Source organism: Falco punctatus (genome assembly GCF_963210335.1).
Source record: "Falco punctatus genome assembly, chromosome: 4".
Taxonomy (NCBI): Eukaryota; Metazoa; Chordata; class Aves; order Falconiformes; family Falconidae; genus Falco; species Falco punctatus.
In genome coordinates, this window is record NC_137583.1 from 19759617 (window position 1) to 19784521 (window position 24905).

Sequence of the window (24905 nt, forward strand, 5' to 3'; positions counted from 1 at the left end):
CTCCTCTACTTGCTCCTCTTCCCCCCCTGCTCTTTTTTCAACGTGACTTTCCAAAACAAAACTCTACAAGCACCTCTATGGTGCAAATAAGTCATAGACCAGAATAATTCATTCCGGTATGTCTCTCATTTCCAGGACTATTTGCAAAGGCAGTTAAAAAAACCCCAACAACAGTACCAAGTGAGAGTGCCCAGCAGACAGAAATCTTAACATGGGGCTGCAGCTCATTTCAGTGCATGCAAATGGCACAAGTGCCTGGTGAACAAACCCCACGTGCTTCTCATGTGGTCTCTCCAACACATGTAGCTCAGTGGGGAGGGAGATGCTGCTGTGCATGGAGTAACCATGGTGGAAAACCTCCTCCCCGCAGAGGAAGCACCGCTGGGGTACAGCCCCAGCAAGAGGACAAAGGATTTATTCTCAGGGTGGCAAACACTCCTGTCCTCCAGTGCAAGCTTTTAAGGTGGCAGCATCACAGACCATTCTGGAAAAGCAACAAGTGGGACATCCCCAGCCCCTGCAGCTGAGATAAGGCTCAAGAGGACCCAGCTGCTGCAACAGCAGCGAGAACCAGCTGTCCAACGACAGCAGCAAACCCAAGCAAATTAAGAGTCAATACCATCTTTGCTGGAGAACGAGAGGTTAAAACCGTACCAGCAGCTGGCTGGAGATAGGCTTTTGAGGCAAAGCTGCCATTCTTTGCCTGCTAATTGTTATGTTTTCCAAAGATTTCATCAACGAAGTTGTGTTCAATAAACTGCTATTTAATTACCAGAGTAGAATCCTGTTAATTAGCCAGCCCCAAAAGACAGCCCTTCATCCCTGTTAAGTGAAATTCCCAACTAATCCTTCCAGCAACAGTTGTGTCGCAGCCTGGGGAGCCATGGAGGGCTATTAGAGATGCCCCCAAAGTTGGGGGGAACAATCAGAGCACAGCCCCCACCCGTTGCCAGCACCTCTCTTCAGCCCTGAGAAGGTGCAAACCAGCACAACTGTAATACTCAGAAATAAAAAGCTATTCGTTCCCCTTACCATTTCCTTAGTGGTCCCTCCTGGCTCCATTCACCACGGTGGCTTCAGCCGCAGCCTGGCCAGCATCTCCTCTTCCCCCAGGAATGGTACACCTGCCACATCCCTACGCACAGTCCATGCTTGCACCCGTGTAAGAGGCCAGCAGCTCTCCTCCAGCCAGCTCACTGCCATCCTCCGCTTAACACCACATGGCACGAAAGCTTGCCCCAGGAAGATGCTGGGAGCACCTTTCACATGGTGTTATGGACATTTCCAAAACCAACCTTTCCAAACCTTTTGTCTTACCTTGCTTCCCAGGACAGAGGGCAATCCCCATGCAACAGGAACTCCATGCCCAGCAGACCTGGGTGGCAGGACAGGTGTATCGAGGATATAAAATTCCTACAAAATTCATAAAAACAGCCTGGGTAAAGGAGACCAGTGCTCCAGCTACATGAAAGGCTTTAGTGTGACCTGCTACACCAGCAGACACCAGAAAAAGCCCAAGAGCAGTCCCAGTGTGGGCAGGTACCAGTCAGGGCTCATTGCCACCCCATGAGAGAAGCAGGTTTCTTGGATTCAGCTAATCACAGAATTGTTTAGGTTGGAAAAGACCTTTAAGATCATCACGTCCAACCATTAACCCAGGACTGCCAAGTCACCGCTAACCCATGCGGCAAGCTGGAGGTTCTTTGCTGTCCATCACCATGGAAAGTAAATGTTTTAATTTTATGTTGAAATGACAGCAGACATTAATTTTGATAGGAAGTTGTAGGCTTTTCTTTGATATCCATTTAAACAATTTAGGTGATTTTGAAGTAGGGGAGGGTCATTTAATCAAGTTTAATAAAACAGATCTCCAGGTGAAAATAGTAAATATTTAAAAGATTTAAAAAATTGACTGTTCATCATCATTTGGTATAAATATATCTGTGTTGTGGAGATCAACAGGGATGAAAGGACAATTAAAAAATTCTACAAAGTCTTTAAATTAATGGCTGCAAAATTCCAATATGCAATTTGTTGTGTTCATGTAAACCTACATTACCCCTTTTGATTGAAGCCTGCTTTTGGATTGTGGCATATGATATGCTGAATTTTGGTCAGGAGATATCCATCAACCCAGATGCTAAGTAATAATAACAGTTATCATCAGAATTAAGCCATACAGAAAAAAAATCCCTAATTTTATAGACCAAGGATTTAGAACAACGAAAAATTGACAACAGTTCATAATGTGGGCTTTGGTAGTCAATGCGCTTATCCCATGGCTGAGGTAGTCTCCATCAATCTCTACCCGATGTTCAAGCAGAGAGGTCTTTAATATTAGTGGCATGCAAGGGAAGCACATAAAAATAATTTCCTTCCATCGGATGAATAAAGTAGTATCTTAAATTGGCAACTTCCAGGGACACGACCAGAGCGGTCACTTCTGCCAGCAGATCCGACTCTACTGAAGTCAATGTCTGCACCCAGGATGAGCCTGGAGGAGAGGTGAGAGGCTCTGGCTTGTTTCCAAGAGTAAAAGCAAGCAGGGGGTGAGGCAGGCAATTAATTCCCCATTAGTATTCCATTCACATGTCCTCCAAAGACAGGAAAATATTTCAGGTGACAAATCTTGCCCATCAAGCCATGGAGAACATTTTTCCTCATAGTTTTCTACTCCTTGCTTCTCCGAAGTCCCTTTTGGACTCTATCACGCCAGCCTTGAGGCTGCCCATGCCCACTGCACTGGGAAACACCAGCTCGCACTGCAGGGGGCTGGGGTCCCGAGGTGTCCCTCCCCCCATCCCCTGGGAACAGAGAACTCCTCGCTGCAGAGCAAAGCCAGGGCCACAGCAACGCGTTCAGTTCACCTGGCAGGGAAAGCACCTTCCCACCTTCCCATATTTCTCCAGGGAGCTGGATATCTCCACATAGCAGTTGATGGGTGATGATGTACCTACAAAAGAAACTACTCCGTTTCAACACCATTTGTAGTTAAATATAGAATTATTTAAAAAAAAAAAAAAAAACAAAACCAAAAACCAACCAAAACCCAAAACAGATCTCAGGCAATTTAGACATAACAAAAAGGAGTAATACTATAAGAAGAAATCCTTGCAGCATTAGATGTATCTTGGAAAGTTACAGTGGTAAAAATTAATCTAAGCAAGGCTAGCTAGGGTATTTCATATACTGTCACTGCATATAATGCCACATCATATGTCACTGCAGGTGTCACATCATAAAATTAAATTGGTAATAGTCTCTATGCTTTTTATTTTGAAAGCTCCATCTAACTGCAACTTCAAAATATCTCAAGTATTAACAGAATAGATACAAGAATACATGCTACTAATAAACTTCAGGCCTCTTTTCTGATTTAATAACAGAAAAATAAATTTTAAAATATTTTTAATCTATGAACAAAACAGCTTCTAAAAGAATAAGTTTTACTGAGAAATACAGAGGTTTGAAAAAGCAGGACTGGTAACATTTAATCTCAGAAAGCAATTACAGAAGCAAGACATTTGAATTTCATAAAATTTGTTTAATTAATAATGCTCATTAACTGTGTGGTTTTAATTCATAAATACAGATAAAGTTGTAAAAAAAAAAACCTCAAATGTGCAATTCTTATTTTAAAATTTGATTTTAATGGCTGCCTCTTAATATACTAAAGATGTGGAAATCAGTGCAACTTGAACAGTTGCCAAACAAAAACCTCTTAACAATGAAGTAATGCTCAGTGGAGTGTACGTTCATCTCTACCTGGCAGCTTCTTCTGGTAAAAGGAACTACACCAATCTTTGGTTGTATATTAAAGCAAACTAACACCTCAAATAATTAATACAGACAAACATTTAAAGATTAACACTGTTTATATTTGTGGATCTTTGCATTTAACTAAATACAGTACAGAAGAAATGAAAGCCTGCTGTCTTAATGAAATGGGAGCAAATATAATCCGATTGAAAAAACAATAGCCAAAATATCTTTTTAAAGAAATTATGAAGAATTAAAAAACCCAGCCAAACTAGAAGCGATGAATTGCACATTTAGCGGTCAGAGCAACTGTTTTTCCTCATTTTCAGTAGCAATAGCCCAGTTTGAAATGCTAGAAACTCAAAGGGCCAACTGCGTGTGGTGCTTCTGCAGAGCTTCCACCATCCTTCTCATCCAGACCACCTCAAAACACCAAACACTGACACACGTGCTTGGCACAGACTGTGCACTTCATGTTTTTCACATCAGCCTTCAAAAGCATGATGCTCTCTGTGCGCTAAGGAAGACAGATGGAAAAAAAAATAAAAGAACATGTAAGCTCAGTCAAAGAGGTGAAAACATTAAAAAGAGAGAAGACAACAACGTATAAAGCAGTCAAGGAAGACACAACATGCCAACAAGTGATCTTTGGGAATACAGTATTCTAATAATACATTTATCTAAAGCCTAAAATAAGAGACCCTTTAAAATCCTGATTGCAAATGATTCCTCTATGAATACTTAAACTGAACAGCTTGTAGTCTTGAGAGTTATCAAGAGATTTGTCTCTCCTTTTACTCATTTCAGGCATATTAAACATGAAACCTGAAACAAGAATAAAATATATTCTACAAATAAACTAAAAATACCTTATAATTTGAATGATTGCTGGCTTTTACATTGAAAGGACGTAACTTAATGCCATGAGAGATGTCACGCTTCTAAATGGTTAATGATGAATTAGGCAGGATGTTTCCATGGCAAGACCACACCAGCATCTTGTTGCTCCAAATAACAGTACACAATACTTACATTTATAAAAGACCGCTTTAAAAGATGTGTGTGGCAGGAGTTTACGTATCTTTTCTAAAACTTTTGCTTCACTTGCTAAAGAGGCATTCACATTCCAGACTTGCACAACATCTTCACGGTCACGAATGCTGACACTAACCCCTATTACTTCATCACCTGCACAGAAGAGGGAGCATCATTAAGGAATACTTTAAAAGTGAGACATGTCTAATTTGATACTTATGTATTATAAAACAGCGCCCAAAAGCTGAACAAACTGAAGAAAAAGAGCAATCTCCAGTGAGGAGAATACCAATGCTCAAACCAGACAAAATAGTTACCAAACTGAAACAAACACTGTATTTGTAGAAACTATTGGAAATATTACCTCATTATGGTTTTAGTAAAGTGCCATAGGATTATTCTTCTTTGCTATTAGCACACTTACACTTGAGTAGAAGGGAATCACAAGACTCCCTTCAGAAATTCAGGTTAGCAATATAAACTACTAAAGATAATTTACCTACAGTAATGCCTATAAGCAAAAATTGGGGGTGAGGGTGAAACAACTAAAACCCCAAGAACAGTACCTGGCGGAGATCAGGCACCAGCTTTTCCAGACTATGCTTTCTTTTTCCTTTAACTTTGTCAAGGCAACAACAGGAAAAAAAAAAAGCATTAAAAAAAAATTAATAAAACCCCAGTCAGGATGATGCTGCCTGTGTCGGTAACGCCGTGCTTCGCTGTAGCCGCCCTTTTTGGTGTGAAATTCTGAGGATGCAGCTTTGTGGGAGCTCAGGCTAAGGCCATGCTGCATCTGGGAGCGGTGGCTGCCTCCAGTGCATCCTAAGGGAAGGGCCAGTAGTGAGCATGCACAGCCGGTGTCAGCAGCACACAGCCAAGGGGAAAAATTACCCCTGTAGGCAGCAGAATATCACATATTTGCTTGAACTGACCCCAAGACCACCCTATCAGTATATAAAGGGCAGGAATGCTCCCTTCTCGACACCAGCTCAGTTACGCGTGTTAAAGATTTTGAAAAACAGCGATTAGAAACGTCTCTCACAGCTTAAGGATTTGGGGCTTGTATTCTCTATCTTCCAGTTCTGAAAGTCAGGAGGGCTATGAGAGAAATCCACTGTTTGAGAAACTCATTCAAGAAAATTTCTGCAGAAAAAATAAAGGCACCAAGGCGATGCTACCAGCAGCAGCCTACTGCAATGTGCCTGCTCCACCTTATTAGCCAGGTGTAAGAGAAACCCTTTGAAAGGTTTTTGCTGAACAGCTCAGCAAACCCGAGAAATGCAATTCTTTTCTACAGAATGATAGAGCAGCAAAGGAATACTCCTAACGGGATATTCACTGTCACTGCAACAGCCAGTTAACCAGATACTCGTGCATAGGAGAGAAGTAAATATGGTCAAAAGAAATGATGGAGAAGTGTCATTTGAACTGAAAAGTTTGCTTAGTAACCAGCTCCCAGAACGCCTTCCCTGAAGGCCAGTGGATCACTACATTCATTGTTCACTTCCACCCAGAAGCAAGAAACAGTTCTGTAATGGAACCTCAATGAATTAAATGGTCAGACTCGTACTTGCTATCCATGACTAAGCAGCAGCATTTGATGACCTATCTTAAGCCAGCTAGTGTTCACAGTCCCTTCCAGGAGTCCATTTCCAAATTAAACATGCAACCTTGCAAGCCTAGAGAAGATATTTATTCTGAAAGCAACTTTGTTAAATTATTACCTCTGACCAAAATCACACATGAGCTTCTGGATGATTAATGCCTGTTTTCCAGTAAACCAGCAAGTTATTTTAAGAATATTTATGTATTCAATTACACTAAAGATTACCTTGACCTAAGCAGAATTTTTAGGCAAGAACGAAGCTATTGCTAACCTGGGCTTCAGGAGAGCCAGGTTTGTGTTATGGCCCTGCCATGGGTCTTTTAATGTCACCCCAGGCAAACCACGCAGCCTCCCTCTGCCTCAGCTCTGCACTAGTGCTTCCCCTGGCAACTCCAAACCAGGGGGGACCATGACAGCTAACAGGGGCATCTATCTCATGCAGCTGCTTCCAGCAGTGACACTGCAAACAATTGGTACAGACATGTCACTTGGGGTTCCAGAATCCTGTCATTGGAGAATGAATATTAATCATTTAAACAGTGGCTAACAGATAGATATTTAACAACTAGAAAACCTGCTGGCTTCCCAGGGAACCAAGCTGTTGAGCTTGAGTCTTATGTCAAAACAGTCAGAATACCTTGTCCTCCTCTTAATGACAACATGTATCAATGTGATTTCCAGCCCTATACCCCTTTTTTAGCAGTGTTTCCATGTTCTGTATTCAAACTCAATTTGTCATGCTAGCCTCAATCATTTTTAAGTTACCTGCTGCACAACAATCTGTAAACTGCTCTCCAATAGTTGCTAACAGTAGCTCTTTCCAAACTGCAGCCTAAGAAGGGGGAGAAAAAAAAATTTACATTTGCATTATTATTTTTTAATAAGTTAGGTTTTCTGGCTCAGTTTTGAGTGCATTCTCTTTCTGAAGTTATCTAGACAAAAAAGGTGTTTACTGTAAGTACGTGTTTTGTTACATAAGTAATTTCCTTAATCCAGTTGGAGCAAGAATTTAGACTCTGAAAATACATGCTGTTACACAGAATCGTTTAATAAATATTGTAAATATTCAACCATAATTTTACCTTTGCTATATCTGTGTGCAGAACTCAACCTGAACGCATTAGTTAATGCAAAGCCTGAAAGTAGATTTCTCCCAAGAATTTCCCATGATAAGACTGTAAGATCCACTTGTGATCACTTGTTTCTACAGAAAAGAATAACCAGCCACTCTAAGAAAAGTACCTGAAAACCCTACCAGTAAATTAAATTGATTTTATATTTAAACATCATCTCTGATTAGTCTTGACTATGAAATAAGTCCATCTTTCAACAAGTTCAGTTTGCTCACTAGAGAATTAAAACGGGAGGAAAGCTATCTGCCACTTTGCTTTAGCTGTTAGACTAATGACATCATTACTTGCTTTTGACACTTGTTATCATGTAAGCCACAGCTCACACAAAATTCCAAATGCATCTGGACCAACCTAATGCTCTAAAGTGTGGGTTTACAGGGACAGAATATTTTTATTTAGAATACATCAAGATATGTAGCTGTTTACCCCACCATAATAACTTCTTCGTATGCTACTTTCAAGGAACATCTTTTCTGCTATATGAAGTTAGCTTGAGTTTTAGTACTATTAAAAAAACCCAGCAAATCAAATCATAGAATCACAGATACGTTTAGGTTGCAAAAGACCCTTGAGATCATCGAGTCCAACCGTCAACCCAGCACTGCCCAGCCCACCGCTGACCCATGTCCCTGAGCACCGCGTCTGTGCGGCCATTAAACACCCCCAGGGACGGTGACCCCCCCCCACCTCCCCGGGCAGCCTGGGCCAGGAACTTCCCCCCAAGTTCCAGCCAAAGCTCTCTGCAATGCACCAGGTTAAAACAAAAAGCAAGCAGCCACAAAGATGACAAACTAATAAACCACTTTAATGGTGTTTCCAAGTACTCCTAAGCCACCTTTTAGAACACAAAGGATCTCTGTGACTCATTATCACCTAATCCAATGCATCACATGAAGCTGTGCTACGGGAGCATCTGATGCGATGTCTCCCGAGGCAGGCTGAGGACGTCAGCGTGCAGCCTCTGACACGGTGCCTTTTGCCTGCCCGTAGAACAGCCCAGCGAGGAACGATGGCACTGACCAAGCACAACCTCAGCAGCGGGCACAGTCGCTGCCGTGACTGGCCTTAACAGGCTCAAGGGTAGGAAGCACTTCATCCAGTAGTAGGCCTGATCCTGCAACTGCTTACGAGCATCTAAAAAAGTATTAGTTTTCATATTAAAAATTGGGATACAGAAGTGTCACTGTACACATACAACATTTAAGTGTCAATATTTTCTCAGTCTGTTCTTCTTACCACTGGAAAGACAGATATCTTTAGAAAAAACTACATTTTCCTCACCCCACACCCTCACCAAGAGCTGCTATAGCATATCGTCTTGAGTTAGGTCCGTACAAGATGGTTCATCTTAGCCAAGGAGATGCTGTGTGCACATGTGACAAAGAACAAAGCCAAAAAAAGAGAAACAGGCAGAAGCATATTATTCAGGCTATTTGCAGAGGCACTAAAAGCTGACTGAAGTTCACCTTCAATTAAACCTTTCAGAAGTGACCTGCGACATGCAGTACATAGTCTGAGAGATCAAAAAATATCTTTATTTCAAGAAGGGGCCGTCATTCAGCCTCTGAAAAACATGGCCTCTGAGGTCCCTAAATTCACTGCCCAGTAATGCAGCTCCCCAAACCACCTGTCACTTCAGACAATCTTCACACCTTGATTATAAGAGGAGAAAGAAAATTTCAGTCTTTTGTGATCACTGGGGACTGCAGGGGAGGAAAGCTGCAATTCACATACGGGGGAAAAAAGCCCACAGGCAAAAATCAATTAACTTTTGGCTGAAATTTCAAGTACCATCTTTCAGCATTTAATGCCTTCTGCAAAGCTGTCACATCTTTCTGACACTTCACTTTTCCTGTTTAAAGGCCTGATCCAGAACACACTTATGCACATAAACACCACGTGTGAAGAGGTCAAATCTCCTTGCCGTGACAGTTCACAGAAGTTACTCACATGCATTTGATTAGGGACGCAAAGAGAAACCCCATTATTTCAGCAGGGCTAGAACAACAGCATGCCTGAACAGGTTTTATCTTTCACATTTTTTTAATTGAAAAAAAAAAAAAAAAATAGGAGGGGGGGAGGTGGGGAACTGAGCAGCACTACAGTTTCACAAGATGTAAGCGAGGTGATCTGACAACTCACTGTTGCCACAGGGCATGATCCTACTTGTCTTTTTACCTTTACCCCCTATGCCCATCAAAACACTCTCCTGGCCATACACTCAAATTAAGAATAAACTGGAAAAGAGACTTTTTGTGACAGAGTGCATTAAGCTGGCTCGTTAACCCATCCAATGAACAGCAGAGCCAGTGCAAGAGGAATCAGGAGAGAATGAGGAAGATCTTCCCCTTTCCAGTGGGAGCAAGCCATGTGATGGGATTAACCATCGGTGGGAATGACGCCTGGGTCCAGTTTGGCTGCAGGAAGTCACAGCACTGCCCACAGCCGCACACAGGTGCGAACAAGCCGTGCCAAGGAGAAATCTCCTACTGAGTCTGACAGAGGGGTTAGGAGCATTTCAGTGATACTCTGCAAGTTGGGCTGGACTCTGTGCCTGGACCTTTGAAGAGCATTACTGAGGTTCTGGCCATAATTTAGCACATAATGTTATCAGGAAAAGATTTTTCTGTTTTTCTTCGTGTGCTTGTAAGCAGTCTTGAGAACAAAGGGCATTGTAAGATACCGTGTGTCCAAATGGAAGTGGAATATAATGCTGCAGCTTTTGTTTGCATGATAATACACTGACAAATATTATCAAAAGCAAGGGACATGGCATTATTGTAAACGAAACTTTTGCTTATTGTCTTAAAATAAAAGGTTAGAGACATTAATACAGCGTTTGATTGTTGTATTGCATGATGTCAGAACTAAAAAGCTTTACAACAGCCTTATCAGATGGAACTTAAAGAAACCCCATTACTAAACAAGGTCTAAGTAAAGTGTCAATATAACATACCGTACTTTCTTTAGGGACCTTCATTTTCCATATGCCTCCTTTGGCATTGTTTTCCTCTTCCCTGGTTATGGGAAATAGGTCAGTGAACATAAACATTCAAAACCACATCTAGATAACTCCAGTTTAATTTCCCCAGAAAAATCCCATCTGAAATGCAATTACTAATTCCAGGTAGCATGACTCAAGTTAGGTCTTCTGACATGAAAGAGAATTCTCCCATTGTTCATACGAAGCGTATCTCCCAACACCTAATCCCTTTCCTAAGTTTTGTGTGTTGGAAAAGACATTTTCCCTGACTACAGCCCATCTTTGAAGTGGCTGCACACTGTATGGGAACAAGCCACAAAATAATTTTATGTTTTACTATGGTAACCTTTTATTTTGGAAGAACTCTGGCATATTTTCACAGAAGCGGCTTATTACATTCAAGTTTATCCAATTTAACAAAAGAACATGAGCACACTTCATTTCAGTTTTGTTACTAGCTAGAAATTAATTGCCCTTATTAAAAAAAAAGACCGAAGCTGCCCAAGGTCAAGGCAGACATAATCATTAAGCTGCCTTGAAAAGACAAAGGCGAAATGTACAACCCTGTGAGCACCTCAAGTTAATTCTGTCACAATTATTTTATAAGATTTTAAATTAGGCCTTCTAGTTTCCTGTTAGAACTCTGTAAAAGCAAAGTTAAAGGAATAACATAAAATACACCTCTGGAATATCTAAACCCGGTATGAAACCTGTAAGTGTTCCCCAGGACCAACCCAGACAAACACTGGGGAAGGGAGGGTGAAGCTTTGGGATGGCATCTTCAAAAAACTGCACTCCTCAATTCTTAAGTCAAAATTTGTTTTTCTTCCTAAAAAACTAATGCTGCATTAGCCAATATACCATAACTGTAATCTGAGAAAAGCTCCTTGGCAGTAATTACTGAAAAATTAGGGGGTTACTGATGAGATCAATCTCTTGCAATCCCTTTCCTAAAATAAAAAAAAATGTCTTTTATTTAAGACTTTTGATGTATCATTTTCAGAAATGATCTTTGCATGTCACACCTCGAATAGTCACTCACCAAATCAAAACCAGAAAAAACAAAGAAACAAATCCCCTAAGTGTTCTCGCTTAACCTTGCAGACAGATGAAGGCTTGCACACAACAGCCCAGTTGATTTATACACACACCCCCCAGCATCTTTCAAATCCCGTTTAACTATCCTGACTAGTCACAGAATTTTTGGAAAAGTAATGTAGACCTTCAGATGCATTTCACTTCAGAGAATTATTTACTTCTTCACTAGATCAGGACAGAAGTCTCCTGTACTAAGTCGCCGCCCAGTCAGACACACTACGATCAAGTTCAAAAACTCTAATCCAATCACAATCTATGCAAACAATGCCAAAAACATCAAAACTCCTCAGAAAGTGCCTGGGATCTCTTATTGGGATGTGGCAGGGCTGCACCAGGAAGAAGGTATGCAAAACTCAGTTTCTGAAAGGAAAACATCAATTATATCAATGCTTTATTCCATTACTATCCTACAATCAAGTAGGAATTTGCTGCAATGAGTCACTTCGTAATGTCTAAAATTCCTTTTAATCCAAGGTGTATGTGCATCTACATGTGTACGAAGAATACTGCTGCACAGGTGAGGATAAGGATCGCCAGTCATTTGCACCATTACTATACTAGCTTCAGCAGAAAGAAAAAAAATTGCAAGTTAAAAATAATTCAAATAGAAGTCACATATCCTGTGTACTCAAAATTCAGAGTCATATTTTGATTTCTTAACTTTTTTTGTAACTTAATTTCTTTCTTACATTTACATTCAGAGGTGGACAATTAAAGTGCAGTCTGTATTTTGTCACTCCTACGATCCTTGGGATATTTCTTTCACAGGTCTCTCAAGTTGAGGCATTCACAGGCAATAGAAACAAGACACTCCTGTCCCACGCACACCTCCTTTCTTCTTCCACTGCCCATTCCCAGAAAAATGTCTAATGATAACATACCAAAGCGGCCGTCTTTCTCCCCGCATTAAATGGTAACTACATCTCAGAGGCAAATTTGTCACAGGAGGAATGTTGTTGTAGACACTCCAGAAATCCTTAAAAAGAAAAAAAAAAAAAACAAAAAACACACAACACCTAATTGCATTAAGGCAAGAGAGTAATTTTCATGCAGATTTACCTCCTTGGTCATTTTTTCTAGAACAATTACGTATCTTGCTCCTAGAGAACTGGCACCTTCCACGTTATAATAAAATGCTCTGGAAAGAGCTTGTTGCAATTTCACTTCTACTGTTTTGTTCCTGGGGTTGTTTTTCCATTGCCAGTTCTGCATAAGGTGAAGGTAAAAAGAAAGGAAGCACTTGAACTGTGGATTATTTTAGAATTAAAGTCCTTAGGAATAGAGAGAAAAAAAATCATCAAAATCAGAGTTACACTATGTATGTCAGAAAAAACAATACAGAAAACTTTCTTAGCAAATTAAAATATATACACTTATATCAATTAGCCATCTTGCTTAAGACTAGTCTAAACTTCTATGATTATTCTGAGTAAAAAAACTGCTACAAACAGTAATTCTGTTAAACAAAATGCCTAACTAGCAATCCAACTAGTGTGTCTAGATCACTGTGGAAAGTTTCACCCAGATGCAAAGAACAAGAGAGGCACAAGTTAATACCGGAATGGGGGAGAAATTAGAAGATCCAAGTTACCAGGAACCGTCGGATTACTTCCCAGCATTTCAGCCAATAAAAGCAGCAGCTGTCACGCATGTTTGGGGTGGATAAAAGGCACCAAAAAGCAGTGGTGAGCAACAGGGAGGGACAAGTGAAAAGATCCCCGGCCCCTTTCTTCTTTATCCAGCAATCGGGAATATTAAAGGGTTTTTAAAGACTTAAGTTGCATCTATATGCAGTGATGCAATATTAAGCATTAGCACAACTCATTATCTGATACTTAATCATCAGCATAAATTTAAAAACAAAAGAGTGCAACATTATGTGACAAATTTTTGTGGCCCTTGGCAATTCTACCTCCAAGCCATTAAGAAGAGATGGAAGACTATTAAAAATATAAAAGCCAGGTATAAACGTTACCTGCGTACCCAAACCCCAAAGCTGCTGACAGAAGTGGAAGAAGCAGCGCTGCGCTGGCAGGTGGCTGCGGAAATATTTGAGAGCTCTTGTGTCCTGAACCAGGAAGCCAGTTGGGAAGGTTTTGGTTTGGTTTTTTTCACGTGGTGCATGCCAGCATCCCTCAATGACTGGCTGCTGCCCATGAAGGACAGCAGTGAAGTCAATGAAGATTTTGGTTCTGCTTCCTCGAGGAAGATGTTACCTACATATGACAGCACAGCAAAAGGCATCACGAGCCACGCTGCCATTCTGACAGCCTCATCCAGACCACGAGGCTTCCCAGGAGACCTGAGGGAGATCCTGTGTATTTTAAGCCCCAACCTGATGAGAAGAAAACCAATTTCAGCCATTAAAACCTAATCATCTGAAGGCCAGATTCAGAGTGGGAAAACTGAGAACACCAGATACCGTGTACAACAGCCCGTGGCCTTAAGCTGTCCTGTTTTCAGCAGGAACCATGGCAACCCATTTTGAAACAACCCCACTTCTGCCATCAGCTTGAACTTCGGAGTGTCACTTCATTGCATGACCCACGGGAACATTCTGCTGACACGGAGAGGTGAGAGGGAACCTCTCCCAAAGATCTGCAGGACACTTCCACGCTTTATGCCAAAGAATTTCCACTGATTACTTCATCCCCAGAAAACTCCAAAAGCCAATTCATTTCTTAGGCCAATTAGCTGGGAAGAAACATCTCATGCAATGTACAGGTTGTGCAGACATTAATGAGAAAGCCTTACTTAAAACTCTGGTAGATCACTACGGCTGGGCTCCTTCAAAGGGAAGGTTTGGGCATCATCTTAGAATTTCAGAGATTTAGTGAACTAGAGTCAGCCTAGCATTAAGGTGAGACAAATACCAATTCATTACACTTCGTGCTAACTGTGAATGCAATTTTACTTGCAAGAGAAGCCCACTGCTAGGCACAGATGACACAGATATGCAGAATTTCTCATTGCTGTACAGCATGATTTAAAAGTGCTTTAATTCGTCAGTTTGCTAGAATCTCTTTTTCTTTAAATTCATGCTCAAGGGGTAAAAGAAGAAAAAAACCACAAGCTGTAATTTTGAGTCTTCATGTAATAATTTCCTGTATTTAAAAAATAAATAAATAAAGGAGAAAAGGCAGGAAAAATATTTAAAATGCATCAAATGTAACAATCCAATGGAGGTACAGTTGGAAACTGGAAAGTTTAAGAAGAGGGGGCTTGCCTGATCAATGAGCTTCCTCTTTTCCTGGTGTGGAAAGCCACATGAAATGCAGGCAATGACTGAGTCACCCTACACACAACCAGTACCACTCAATTCTGTCCCACAGGTGAGCAAAGCCACCAGTGTGGCTCGTCCGTGTAAGCCAAGCCAAAAGGCAAGGCGCGCGGTGAGAGCATGGCACACAGTGAGAGCATGGCACACAGTAGCCCCGGCCAGTGCGGCCCCTCACCTGTACCGTGCGTGCCGTGTAAATCTTCTTCAAATGTGATGCATACTCAGCCGCCGTCGTCCCAGGGAGCGACCTTGAAAACAAAGTCGAGGCTGATAAAAATATTTCTGTTATCAAGGGAGGAGAAGGGAGATGGATGGGGAAAGCAAATCACACCAGTGTGGATGTGAAATATTCATGTGTCAAAGCTGCGTAATAAACCCTAATTCCAATTATCGCCAATCATTTAAAGGCAGGATTTTAAGTGCTTCTATACTTTTGAATAAGATTCACCCAGTATTTTTGAAAATATTTTGGTTCAACAGCTGGATTAGGGCTTTTAAACCCAGACATTTCAAACCAGTGCCCCCACACACACACACCTTCGGCCGGTGGAAGGGCTGCCTGTACGGGACGGCGGGCCCCTACCCCGACCGTCCTTGTAACTGCATTTCGTGCGGGCCAGAGCCGCCGGTGGCGGGTTGCGGCGCTCGGTGCCCCGGACGGTAACAACCACCTCACCGGCGGCGGCCGCGGAGCAGCGCCGAGGCCCCGGGCAGGCGCCGTGCCTCGCCGCGGCCGCTAGGTGGCGGCGGCGCACAGCCCGGCGGGGCGGGGGCGGAGCAGCCCCGCCCCCCCGCAGCAGCCCCGCCCCCCAGCCGCGGTCCCCCGGCATCCCCGAGCGGCGGGGCGGGCTGGTGGGGGAGCCGGGCCCAGCGGCCGGCCGGGGGAGGGAGGAGAAGGCTGACAGGGGATCCTACCGGTGCATACAAACATCTTAAGGGCAAGTGTCGGCTGGACGAGGCCAGGCTCTTTTCAGCGGTGCGCAGCAACAGGACAAGGGGCAACAGGCACAAGCTGCAACACGAGATATTCCACCTGAATATGGGGAAGAGCTTGACCTTGAGGGTGACCAGCACTGGAGCAGGCTGCCCAGAGAGGCTGTGGGGTCTCCTTCTCTGAAGACACTCAAACCCGCCTGGATGTGACTCCGCAGACTTCTCCAAGAGAGCTTGCTGTAGCAGGGGGTTGGGCTGGGTGGTCTCCAGAGGTCCCTTCCAACCCTGACCATGCAGTGATATCACCTAACGCATGCAGGAAACCTTCAAGACCAGGCAGCTCATCCACCACCAGCAGCGTGTATTTCTTCCAGCCATGCCTGCCAGCAGTGCTTCCCGAAGTCCTTGGCTTGGTTTCATTCCAGACTGTAGGGATGCACTGATCTACGCCTGGCACAGGTCGGCTTTCCTAGCTCACCCTCACACTGACTATTCCCAATTCCCACCCGGAGCTGTCCCCTTTAGGCACACACAGCACTGACTGCACCCCATCATCTTAAACGTCTTTTCCAACCTAAATGATTTATGATTCTATTTATAACCTTCATCATGACTCTTCAGTGCATGAGACGCAGGACGGTGCATCCACACCCTTGACACCACTGGCTCCTGTCACCATACTACCAGCACATTGTACACCCATCGGACAATTCCCAGCACACCCCCACAGGCACAATCTGGGGGGAAATGAGGTCAGAATTGCTAAGGCACATTCATTTTGTTAGAACTGGAAACCTAATTTCCACACACACACCCTTAGAAGCTGAAATAGGATTTCTACAGACAAATCAAGATCAACAGACAAAGCAACCTCCCATTGCATCTCAGAAGAGGAAACAAAAATGTGTAAAATGACTAAATCTGCAAACAGAAGCGACAGAACGGATTTAAGGAACCACAAGAAAACACAGCTGTTGCTCAGATACCTGCTAAAGAAAGGGTAAGAGCAAACCGGCCCTCAGTAACCCTCCCACCAGTGCGGCTGTTTGCCCTGATACCTCTGATCAGCATGAAACGTGTCCAGGAAAAAAAAATAAAGTTACTCTCAGTTGTTACAGATACCATTTAGGCTCTGGGGCAAAACCTAGATATTAATGTAAAGGAAGAAATTTAGTATGCAAAAATACCGAAACAACATCACAACTTCAAAACTATAATAACAGCCCCAAGGCTTTTGGAAGGCTCATATCGAAATAAGTTACTTTGAAAATACATATAAAAACCCAGCAGAGAAATCCCTCCCAACTTTTTCAGTATTGAACGTGCTAGCATCTGCTTTACTATTTGTCTGTTAACAGGAGTACATCGCAACAGTGAAACTGATGAGAAAACAGTGTTACATGTCCAAATCTCATCAGAAAGTCACTTTAACTAGAGGTTATAAAAACAAACAAACAAAAAAACCCCAAGAAATCATTATGGCATAGGTTTTAGTCTGTGGCTCATGAACTATGAAAACTCCCATGGAAAAAACTGATAACCTGAAAATAACAAAAGGCAAAACTTCCACCAACGTACTCAAAAGGAATCATCATAGTACAGTGTTTAGGGTGGGTTTTGTTTTGTTGTTTCGGGGTTTTTTAAGTTTTGTTTTGTTTTGCTTTTCCCTTGCACTTTACACTCAGCATCAAGGAAAAAAAAAACCACAGTATTTAACAGAGTCAGACAGATGGATTTTGAATGCACAAAAAAAAAAGTAGGCAGTTAAAAGCAGACTTTAAATCTTACCAGGTGATATAAGTGTTTGTCAGTAGAGATTTTGCAAGAAACCATCCCTTGGTTTTCCCTTGTTCCTGACAGAAGTAGCGCCTCTCTGCTAACACTGTGTTTTGTGTATAACAGCACAAACAAGCAAAATCTGAGGCAACTTTGCCTCTTATTGTCTCACACCACTGCCCAAGAAATCCCTTTTCTTAGGCGCTACCTCTGCCGGTTCGCTAACCTAGCCGTCACCAACGCATACGGGTTAACTTTGTTGTACAACGTACAGTATCACACTCTCTGGACTCGCACCAATACTGCCAACTGAGATGTTTCAATAATATGGTCTACTTGAATACAAGATTAAAAACTGTTCTCTAATGACAGCCTTCAAAAGTTATCTAGACCATCACAGTAGCCATTTAGAAAATTCAATGCCATTTAAAAGAGCAGCTGAGACAGACAGAATATCTCACTTTGAGGTTATAAAATTATTCATTTTGATAGTTGTAAATAATATTTTCCAGAGAAAGTATGTGATCAGCTAGCAGAAAACACCAACCGAACAGCAAATTATCTGTTTTAAAAGTTGAGTGACCATTTCTTTCTAACACCCTGCCTGGCAAGTGCCCCATGCCCACAAGATTACACCGCATTAATTATTTCAGCATTTCACCCAGCTCTGCAAAGTGTCAGTGATTTATGGGTATGAGCATGAACCCCCAAACTTTTTTTTATTAAAAAAAACCCAAACAAACAACTATTGAAAAGACTGCAAATGAGAAAATGATTACACGCATCAATTTAAAAGTTCAGGATCATTTGCTGCAGAAATTATACCTGCACAAATTTGGTTTAATGGATGACTATAAGGCAGAGACAGTATTTTAATCGCAGCCAGACAGACAGAAGGAAAAATCCCAGAATTTCCTGCAAAATCACAGACTGCTGACAAATCTGAACCACAATGTTTCTGTCATAGCCACCCATAAACTCAGCAAATCAGCACCGATGACACCTGAGGGGGCTTTGTGCCTTGAAACCCATGAAATTGTGGTGGTTTGTGTTTTTGTTTGTTTGTTTAACCGAGTACACTGAGTAATTTTAAATTAAGATCATACAAATGGCAAATTACTTCCAAGTGAAGGGATCTGTAGAAATTCCTAGTTCTGTAACTCTTCCAGCAAACACTTACACTATAAGCTAGGAGTAGTGAGGTGGTTGTGTACTTTGCTAAAAACCTCAATACACATGCTACTTACAAAACAAGAACACTGCAAATACTGACCCTTGAAATGAAGCCATCACAGGATTCCCCCCCCTTTGAATAATTTTACTGCCATCAACAATAAAATTAAACTGATATGCCATACTAGACTGTCAGTTATTGCTATGGTGAACAATTCATTTCCAAGTAACGCAACAGCCCCTGGAAATCCCCATGAGTGCACTGACAGGAGGGGACGCACATGACGGCACCAGCCAGGCACCCACAGCTCTTCGGGTCCCCCGTGGGTCCCCCATGGACAGCCTGCACATAAAATACTCAACAGTTCTGGACTGCCTGGTCTGTGCCCTGTGATGTCACTTTTCCGCATCTTCGGAATCTTTATGGCAGAAGTTATAGTGCAATATCAGGAATAATCGAGTTGGCTCGTCAGGCCAGACCCACCATACAGCATCTCACGGGTGGCAGTTACAAGTGGAAGGTGGAAACAGGAATAACCTACACAAGCTGAATCCTAATGCCAGCTTGCTTCACTACTCCTTCATTATTCCAGCGCAAATAAAGAACAAAGGATGCAAAGATAAATTCCATTGTTTCATCCATGAATAAACCTCCAGGTGGCTGTGCTTATGTTAATGTCTGATGCAGAACTGTAGCTCTTCTGTTCCCCTGCAAAGAATTAAGGACAGAAGTTTTTTCATGTGTGCTCACACTAGCCTTTGTTTCCCGGGGGGGGGATCTCATCACCGCTTTAGCAGGAGCTTTAAAAGCTGCCAAGCACTTTTGAGAATACCCCTGTAAGTACTTAGCCACAACTGGTTTTGGTATAAATAAGCAAAATATTTACTCTTACAAATCATAAACTCAAAAACATGCTGTGGCAACTAAATAAATCTGGTAATCCATTCTGAATACAAAGACTGATTTCAAGCCATCAAAGCCTGTCAAAATGCATTTATGGGGCTGAACGTTCTTATAATATTAACCATCATTTTTCACTGTAAGCCACCTACTCATAAGCTTTAATAGATGAAACAGATGATCCTAGATAAATAAGATTTTGCTATAGGGAAAAAAGGAAATATATTAAGTTTAGCTTCAAATATCTGATGTGTTCAGTTATGAAGATTCAGAATTATTATAAAAATGGTTCCGTTATCAGAATTTATCTACTAAACTTTCCAAACAAAACTGTATAAACATAGAACTCATCAGTATAACATGCAGAGAGAAAAAACAGCACATAAGGATAATTTGTTTATGTAAGAATATTTTCACTTTCCTGAAGCAGGCTAATAACATCGCATTATACTCGACAATGTTCATAAGCATATTCTTACCCTCACAAAGATACAGAGGATTTAAACTACTCTTGCAATAGAAAGAAAATTACCAAAAAAGCACTGTTAGAAGTCAGGCAAGAAGGCAAGGCAGGCAGGCCATGGTGCTGCAGTGCGATCTGCCCGGCTGCATGCTCCCATGGAAGCGAGCACACCTTTGTCGAGGTTTATCTAGAAACAAGACTTCGGTACTAGGCTTTGCGTGTTGTGTGCTCAATTTCTGACAGTGCTGATTTGTATAGAAGGGCACTGGTACATTCCTTGCCGCTGACTGCAAGCGGTCTGTCAGCAATGCTGGCAGCTCCAATGCAGTCAGATCTTCACAAAGCGGCTTTTTGCAGCGACGCACATCATCTTCATTATCATGTGCGCACACACACGTTGGGCTAAAAACTGTTACGCTGACAAGAACTCCCGTTTCTTGTCATGAGCTGAAAAATCAGGCAGCTACTAGTACTAGTACGTTCCCTTTGTTATTTTGGTAGGAAAGGCTTACCTGGTGCAGCCTTAAACATAAGATGGCATACAATACCCTCGCTAATGTCATGATTTGCAAAGTTCACAAAGTAGGATATTTGCATCGTGTCCACATGCACATCAAAAAGCATCATCAGCTTCACAGATTAGTATTTACATAAAGATTACACCCAGATCCACAACCCCAAATCCCACAAAGGGGATTTCAAGTGCCTATCACTAGTCATCTAGGACATCCCAACCTTAGATGGTCATTTCACTTCTCCTTTTGTGCAATCCCCATGTTGAAGGTGCCAGACAGCATGAATACAGTGACCAGATTTGTAATCCTTGGTTTTAATTTGTTATAGTCAGTGATGCATATTGACCCTTTGTTGTAAAAAAATTGAAAGACTACACAGTGTAGCAAAACTAGAAAGGTAATCTTGCATTGCAAAGCCAGAGGCCACTATAAGCAGGACCCTGCACCAAACCAGATCCTCGCCAAGATAAACATGATTATGAAGAGCCACCAGCTCTTTATCTCTTATTATGAATCAGCTTCAAGGTGGCACCAAATGCATCTGCAAGACTTGCTGAAATTCCCCACACCCTCTAACATCACTGCAGCCAAAAGTGCTATGAGCGAGGTGTGTAGGTATGCACTTGGAAACGTGCAGAATGGACAAATGAAACAGCAGGTCTGAACTCTGGGTTTCAAAACCTTTAGCACATGACCTTAAAATGTTTTAACAGTTAAAAAGGAAATCCTATTTCTCTCAAGAGAAAAACACCTGACAGCTTTTCTGTCTTCTATGAAACTGCTGACCTGCAAGCATTTGAAGATCATAGGTGGGATCTTATTTGTCAGACTGGTGAACAATATTCTCCCAAACACTTTCATCATGCTCACTTTCCTAATGCATCTACAGGGTAAGATAAAAGAGAGCGATATCAGACTGTCACTATTTCAGAAACACATACCAAGAAAGGCTTAGCAGTTATGGGAAAGGCAGATGCCCTGTGACACGTGGAAGATAATGGCAACGAACCAGAACCTGGTCACAGGATCCCAGCCTCCAGATGCTAAGCCTGTGCGGAGGCATTCACAGAAACAAGTGCTGAGGTAGATTAAACAAAGGCATTTACTCCTGAAGCAGGAGATAAAAGCAAGGTCATGAACCCCAAGGGAATCACTCGGTAGTGTATCACCAGTTGTTACAGAAAGTACTCCTTAGCTGATGGGTATTTATTTTAACCATGTGACTTAACGAAGATGTATTTTAACATCTCCAAAACATATTTCATGGATGTGTCTCTCCCAGCAATTTAATAGAAAAAGATATCAAAGTCTATTTATCCTTAATCATCTCTTCTTGGTTTTCAGGGCAAGTACAGGGTAAAACATACCACCAGACAAAAAACAATGCCATCTCATGAGGAAACATCACTGCCCCACAGTGGCGTTACTAAAGTGAGTTAAAGCACCCACAGTTATCTCTTATGGGAAGTCCACCCTACGGAACCCTCAGCAACAATCCCTCTGTCAAATCTGCATGGTTGTCCCAACAAATGTCGCAGCCACTTCTGTGGGACTCTGTAAGGAAACATCCACCTCCACACACCATAGTAAATGAAGTCTGTGGCTCCATCTCATGCGTGTTTTTTAATGCCCTAAATGGTTTTAAAATGTATGTGGCGGGCTGCCCCCTGCTGCGGGCCAGGTGCCCCCCCAGCCGCTCTGTCCCTGCCCCCCCGGGCACAGACCATCTCCCCAGGGCCGGCTCAGCCCCTCACACCCTGCGGCTTCTGACTGCTGCCGTGCTGGAGCTTTTCCCTAGGGAAACCAGTGATCCCAGAGCTGCTGGGCCTGGGGAGCGCTGGGCCCGGCTGGGAGCTGGCTGGCAGGGGTGGTAGCGGGCATGGGGGCAGCTCCAGGCAGCCCCCACCACCAGCACACCCAACGTACTCACCCCAGTGTACACAACACATCTCGCTTGTGGCATTCTTGTTCCCTGCTGTTATTCTATCACTGCTGCTGGCAAACAGTTTTGTGTATATATGGTTCCTTTTTTTTTTTCATATACCTACACTCTTGGTTTTATAAGTTAAGGAACAATAATACTACCTAATTAAATGCACTTATATGTGAACAGAAAGAAGAAAAAAATAAACAGAACAACTGAATTTTAAGAGTCCAAAATAGGGTGGAACCAAGACTTACTAAAAAAAAATCATGACACAAGTCAGGGACTTGAAATAGAATTTAACTTCCGATGTTGGTTATAAAAGATGGACATGCTTATCTCCACATGGCTTGTGTAAACAAACAGATCCGGATGGTGGCTTGCCTGAAGAGCAGCCCAAATGCTGCCTTTTGAAAACACACAGACAGCACAACTCAGATCCCAAACGGGATAGTAACTACCTCGTGAGTTCAAAAAGATTGATCAGAAATAATTTGTGGGGTTATTTATAAGATTTGATTGGTAGAACCCAAGCATGTTCGTGCGTTTTCAGTAGTTACTGAGAGAGGGAGAGAGAGAGAGAGAAGACGTTACCCACGGTGTGGGGCAGCACATACGGACAGACGGGCCAATGCAGGAGAGAACTTTCTTCTGGAGTTGGGCGAGGGGAGAAATAACAATTAGAAAACTGAGAGAAAGGAGATGCAGAGATTCAAACCAAAATGCCAGAAAAAAAACGCATTAGAAAAACAATAGCAAATTCTGGTTTTAAGCTCCCCGTTTCAGTTTTGGCACTGGCACTTTCCCCCTGTGCCCTGCCGCACGTACCAGGGGGGAGCTCCCCTTGCAGCACCCTGGGGACCACAGCCCCCAGCGCACCAAGCTGTTTCAGCTCATCCTTCAAAACAGATCACTCCAGGTTTGAAGAGCCGATCAGCTACAGGAGTCGAACCTGGCTACTAAAGCGTTCTGAACTGGCCACGCCGCGGCCACCCAGTGGGCTGAGGGGCGAGCGCCAGCTCCACCGTGCCCACCACCGCAGCGCCTGACCTTCAGCCTTCTATTCCTGGGGCTCGCCAGCGTCACGGCTAAATTTAGAGCTCAAAACACCGCCGACGTCGCCGGAATCCGTGTGTGCCCGTCGCACCGCAAAACGGAAAGCGCTGCCGACACCCGCTCGAGCCCCGAACCGCCGCCACCCGCCCCGACGGGCCGGGACGGCGCCGTGCGCGCCCGGGGCTGCCCCTGCCGGGCCCCCGCCCCACGGCCAGCGAGGCCGCCCCGGGTCGGGGATGCTGCCCCCCGCCGGGCTTTGGGGGTTCCCACACACACGCAGGCTTTAAGCCCCCCGCCAGCCCCGGCCCCACTCACTTGTCCAGCCAGAAGGTCCAGGGCGAGTGGAGCGGCAGCCGCGGGGGCTCGGTCGCCTGGCCGCCCCGCCCGGGGGGGCTGAGCGCCATCTCCCTGCCCCGGCCGGCCTGCGCGGGGAGGGGACAAGGGACGCGGGAGGGGGGAGGAGGGGGCGCCGGGCGAGGGGAGGGACGCGGGGCTCGGGCAAGGGGAGGGACAGCCGCGGGCAGGGGAAGGGACAGATCGTGGAAGCGTTTAGGTTGGGAAAGACCTTTGAGATCATCGAGTCCAACCGTCCGTCAACCCCAGCACTGCCCAGCCCACCGCTGACCCATGTCCCTGAGCACCGCGTCTGCGCGGCCATTAAACACCCCCAGGGACGGTGACCCCCCCACCTCCCCGGGCAGCCTGGGCCAGGCCTTGGCCACCCTTTCCGCGAAGGGATTTTTCCCGATATCCCACCTAAACCTCCCAGCGCAACTTGAGGCCGTTCCCTCCTGTCCTGTCGCTTGTCACCTGGGAGAAGAGACCGATACCCCCCACCGCCCCGTCAGGCATCTGCAGAGAGCGATCAGCCCCCCCAGCCCCTCCTCTCCAGCTGACCCCCCCCAGCTCCCCCCGCCCCCCCCCAGCCTTGTGCCCCAGCCCCTGCCCGGCTCTGGACACGCTCCAGCCCCTCAGGGTCTGGCTGGGGCTGAGGGGCCCAAACCTGAGCCCCGGCTCCGAGGGGCGGCCGCACCAGCGCCCAGCGCAGGGGGACGGGCGCTGCCCTCTCCTGCTGGCCACGCTGCTTCGGACACCAGCCAGGTGCCGCTGGCCGCCTTGGCCACCCGGGCACACTGCCGGCTCACGGTCAGCCGGCTGCCCACCAGCTCCCCCAGGCCCTTTTCCTCCGGGCACCTTCCCAGCCGCTCCTCCCCGCCTGCAGCGCTGCCTGGGGTTGCTGTGACCCCGTGCAGGACCCACATGGCTCCTT

General features: G+C 44.0%; 1 protein-coding gene across 5 annotated transcripts; it reads right to left on the reverse strand.

Moving 5' to 3' along the window:
* Nucleotides 1–3523: 3523 nt before the first annotated feature.
* EIF4E3 (eukaryotic translation initiation factor 4E family member 3) lies at nt 3524–24496 on the reverse strand. Of its 5 annotated transcripts, XM_080382608.1 has the most exons (8): nt 23951–24476; nt 15070–15142; nt 12674–12820; nt 12496–12590; nt 10490–10550; nt 7166–7232; nt 4792–4947; nt 3524–4276 (listed from the first exon to the last, which is right to left on the reverse strand). In XM_080382608.1, exons 1-8 carry the CDS (start codon nt 24037–24039, stop codon nt 4245–4247), a joined length of 720 nt encoding a protein of 239 aa, XP_080238734.1. In that variant the 5' UTR covers nt 24040–24476; the 3' UTR covers nt 3524–4244. The 5 variants fall into 5 exon arrangements, with proteins under 5 accessions (XP_080238734.1, XP_080238735.1, XP_080238736.1 ...); XM_080382609.1 differs by lacking the exon at nt 12674–12820 and having other exon boundaries at nt 23951–24496; XM_080382610.1 differs by lacking the exon at nt 12674–12820 and having other exon boundaries at nt 15076–15142.
* Nucleotides 24497–24905: the final 409 nt, after the last annotated feature.

Coding starts and splice junctions, on each gene's coding strand:
- EIF4E3 (XM_080382608.1), bottom strand. CDS start 24,039: ATGGCGCTCAGCCCCCCCGGGCGGGGCGGCCAGGCGACCGAGCCCCCG. Junction 12,591..12,673: donor TAGAAAAAATGACCAAGGAG/GTAAATCTGCAT, acceptor TTTCTTTTTAAG/GATTTCTGGAGTGTCTACAA. Junction 10,551..12,495: donor GGAGAAAGACGGCCGCTTTG/GTATGTTATCAT, acceptor TCCCATAACCAG/GGAAGAGGAAAACAATGCCA.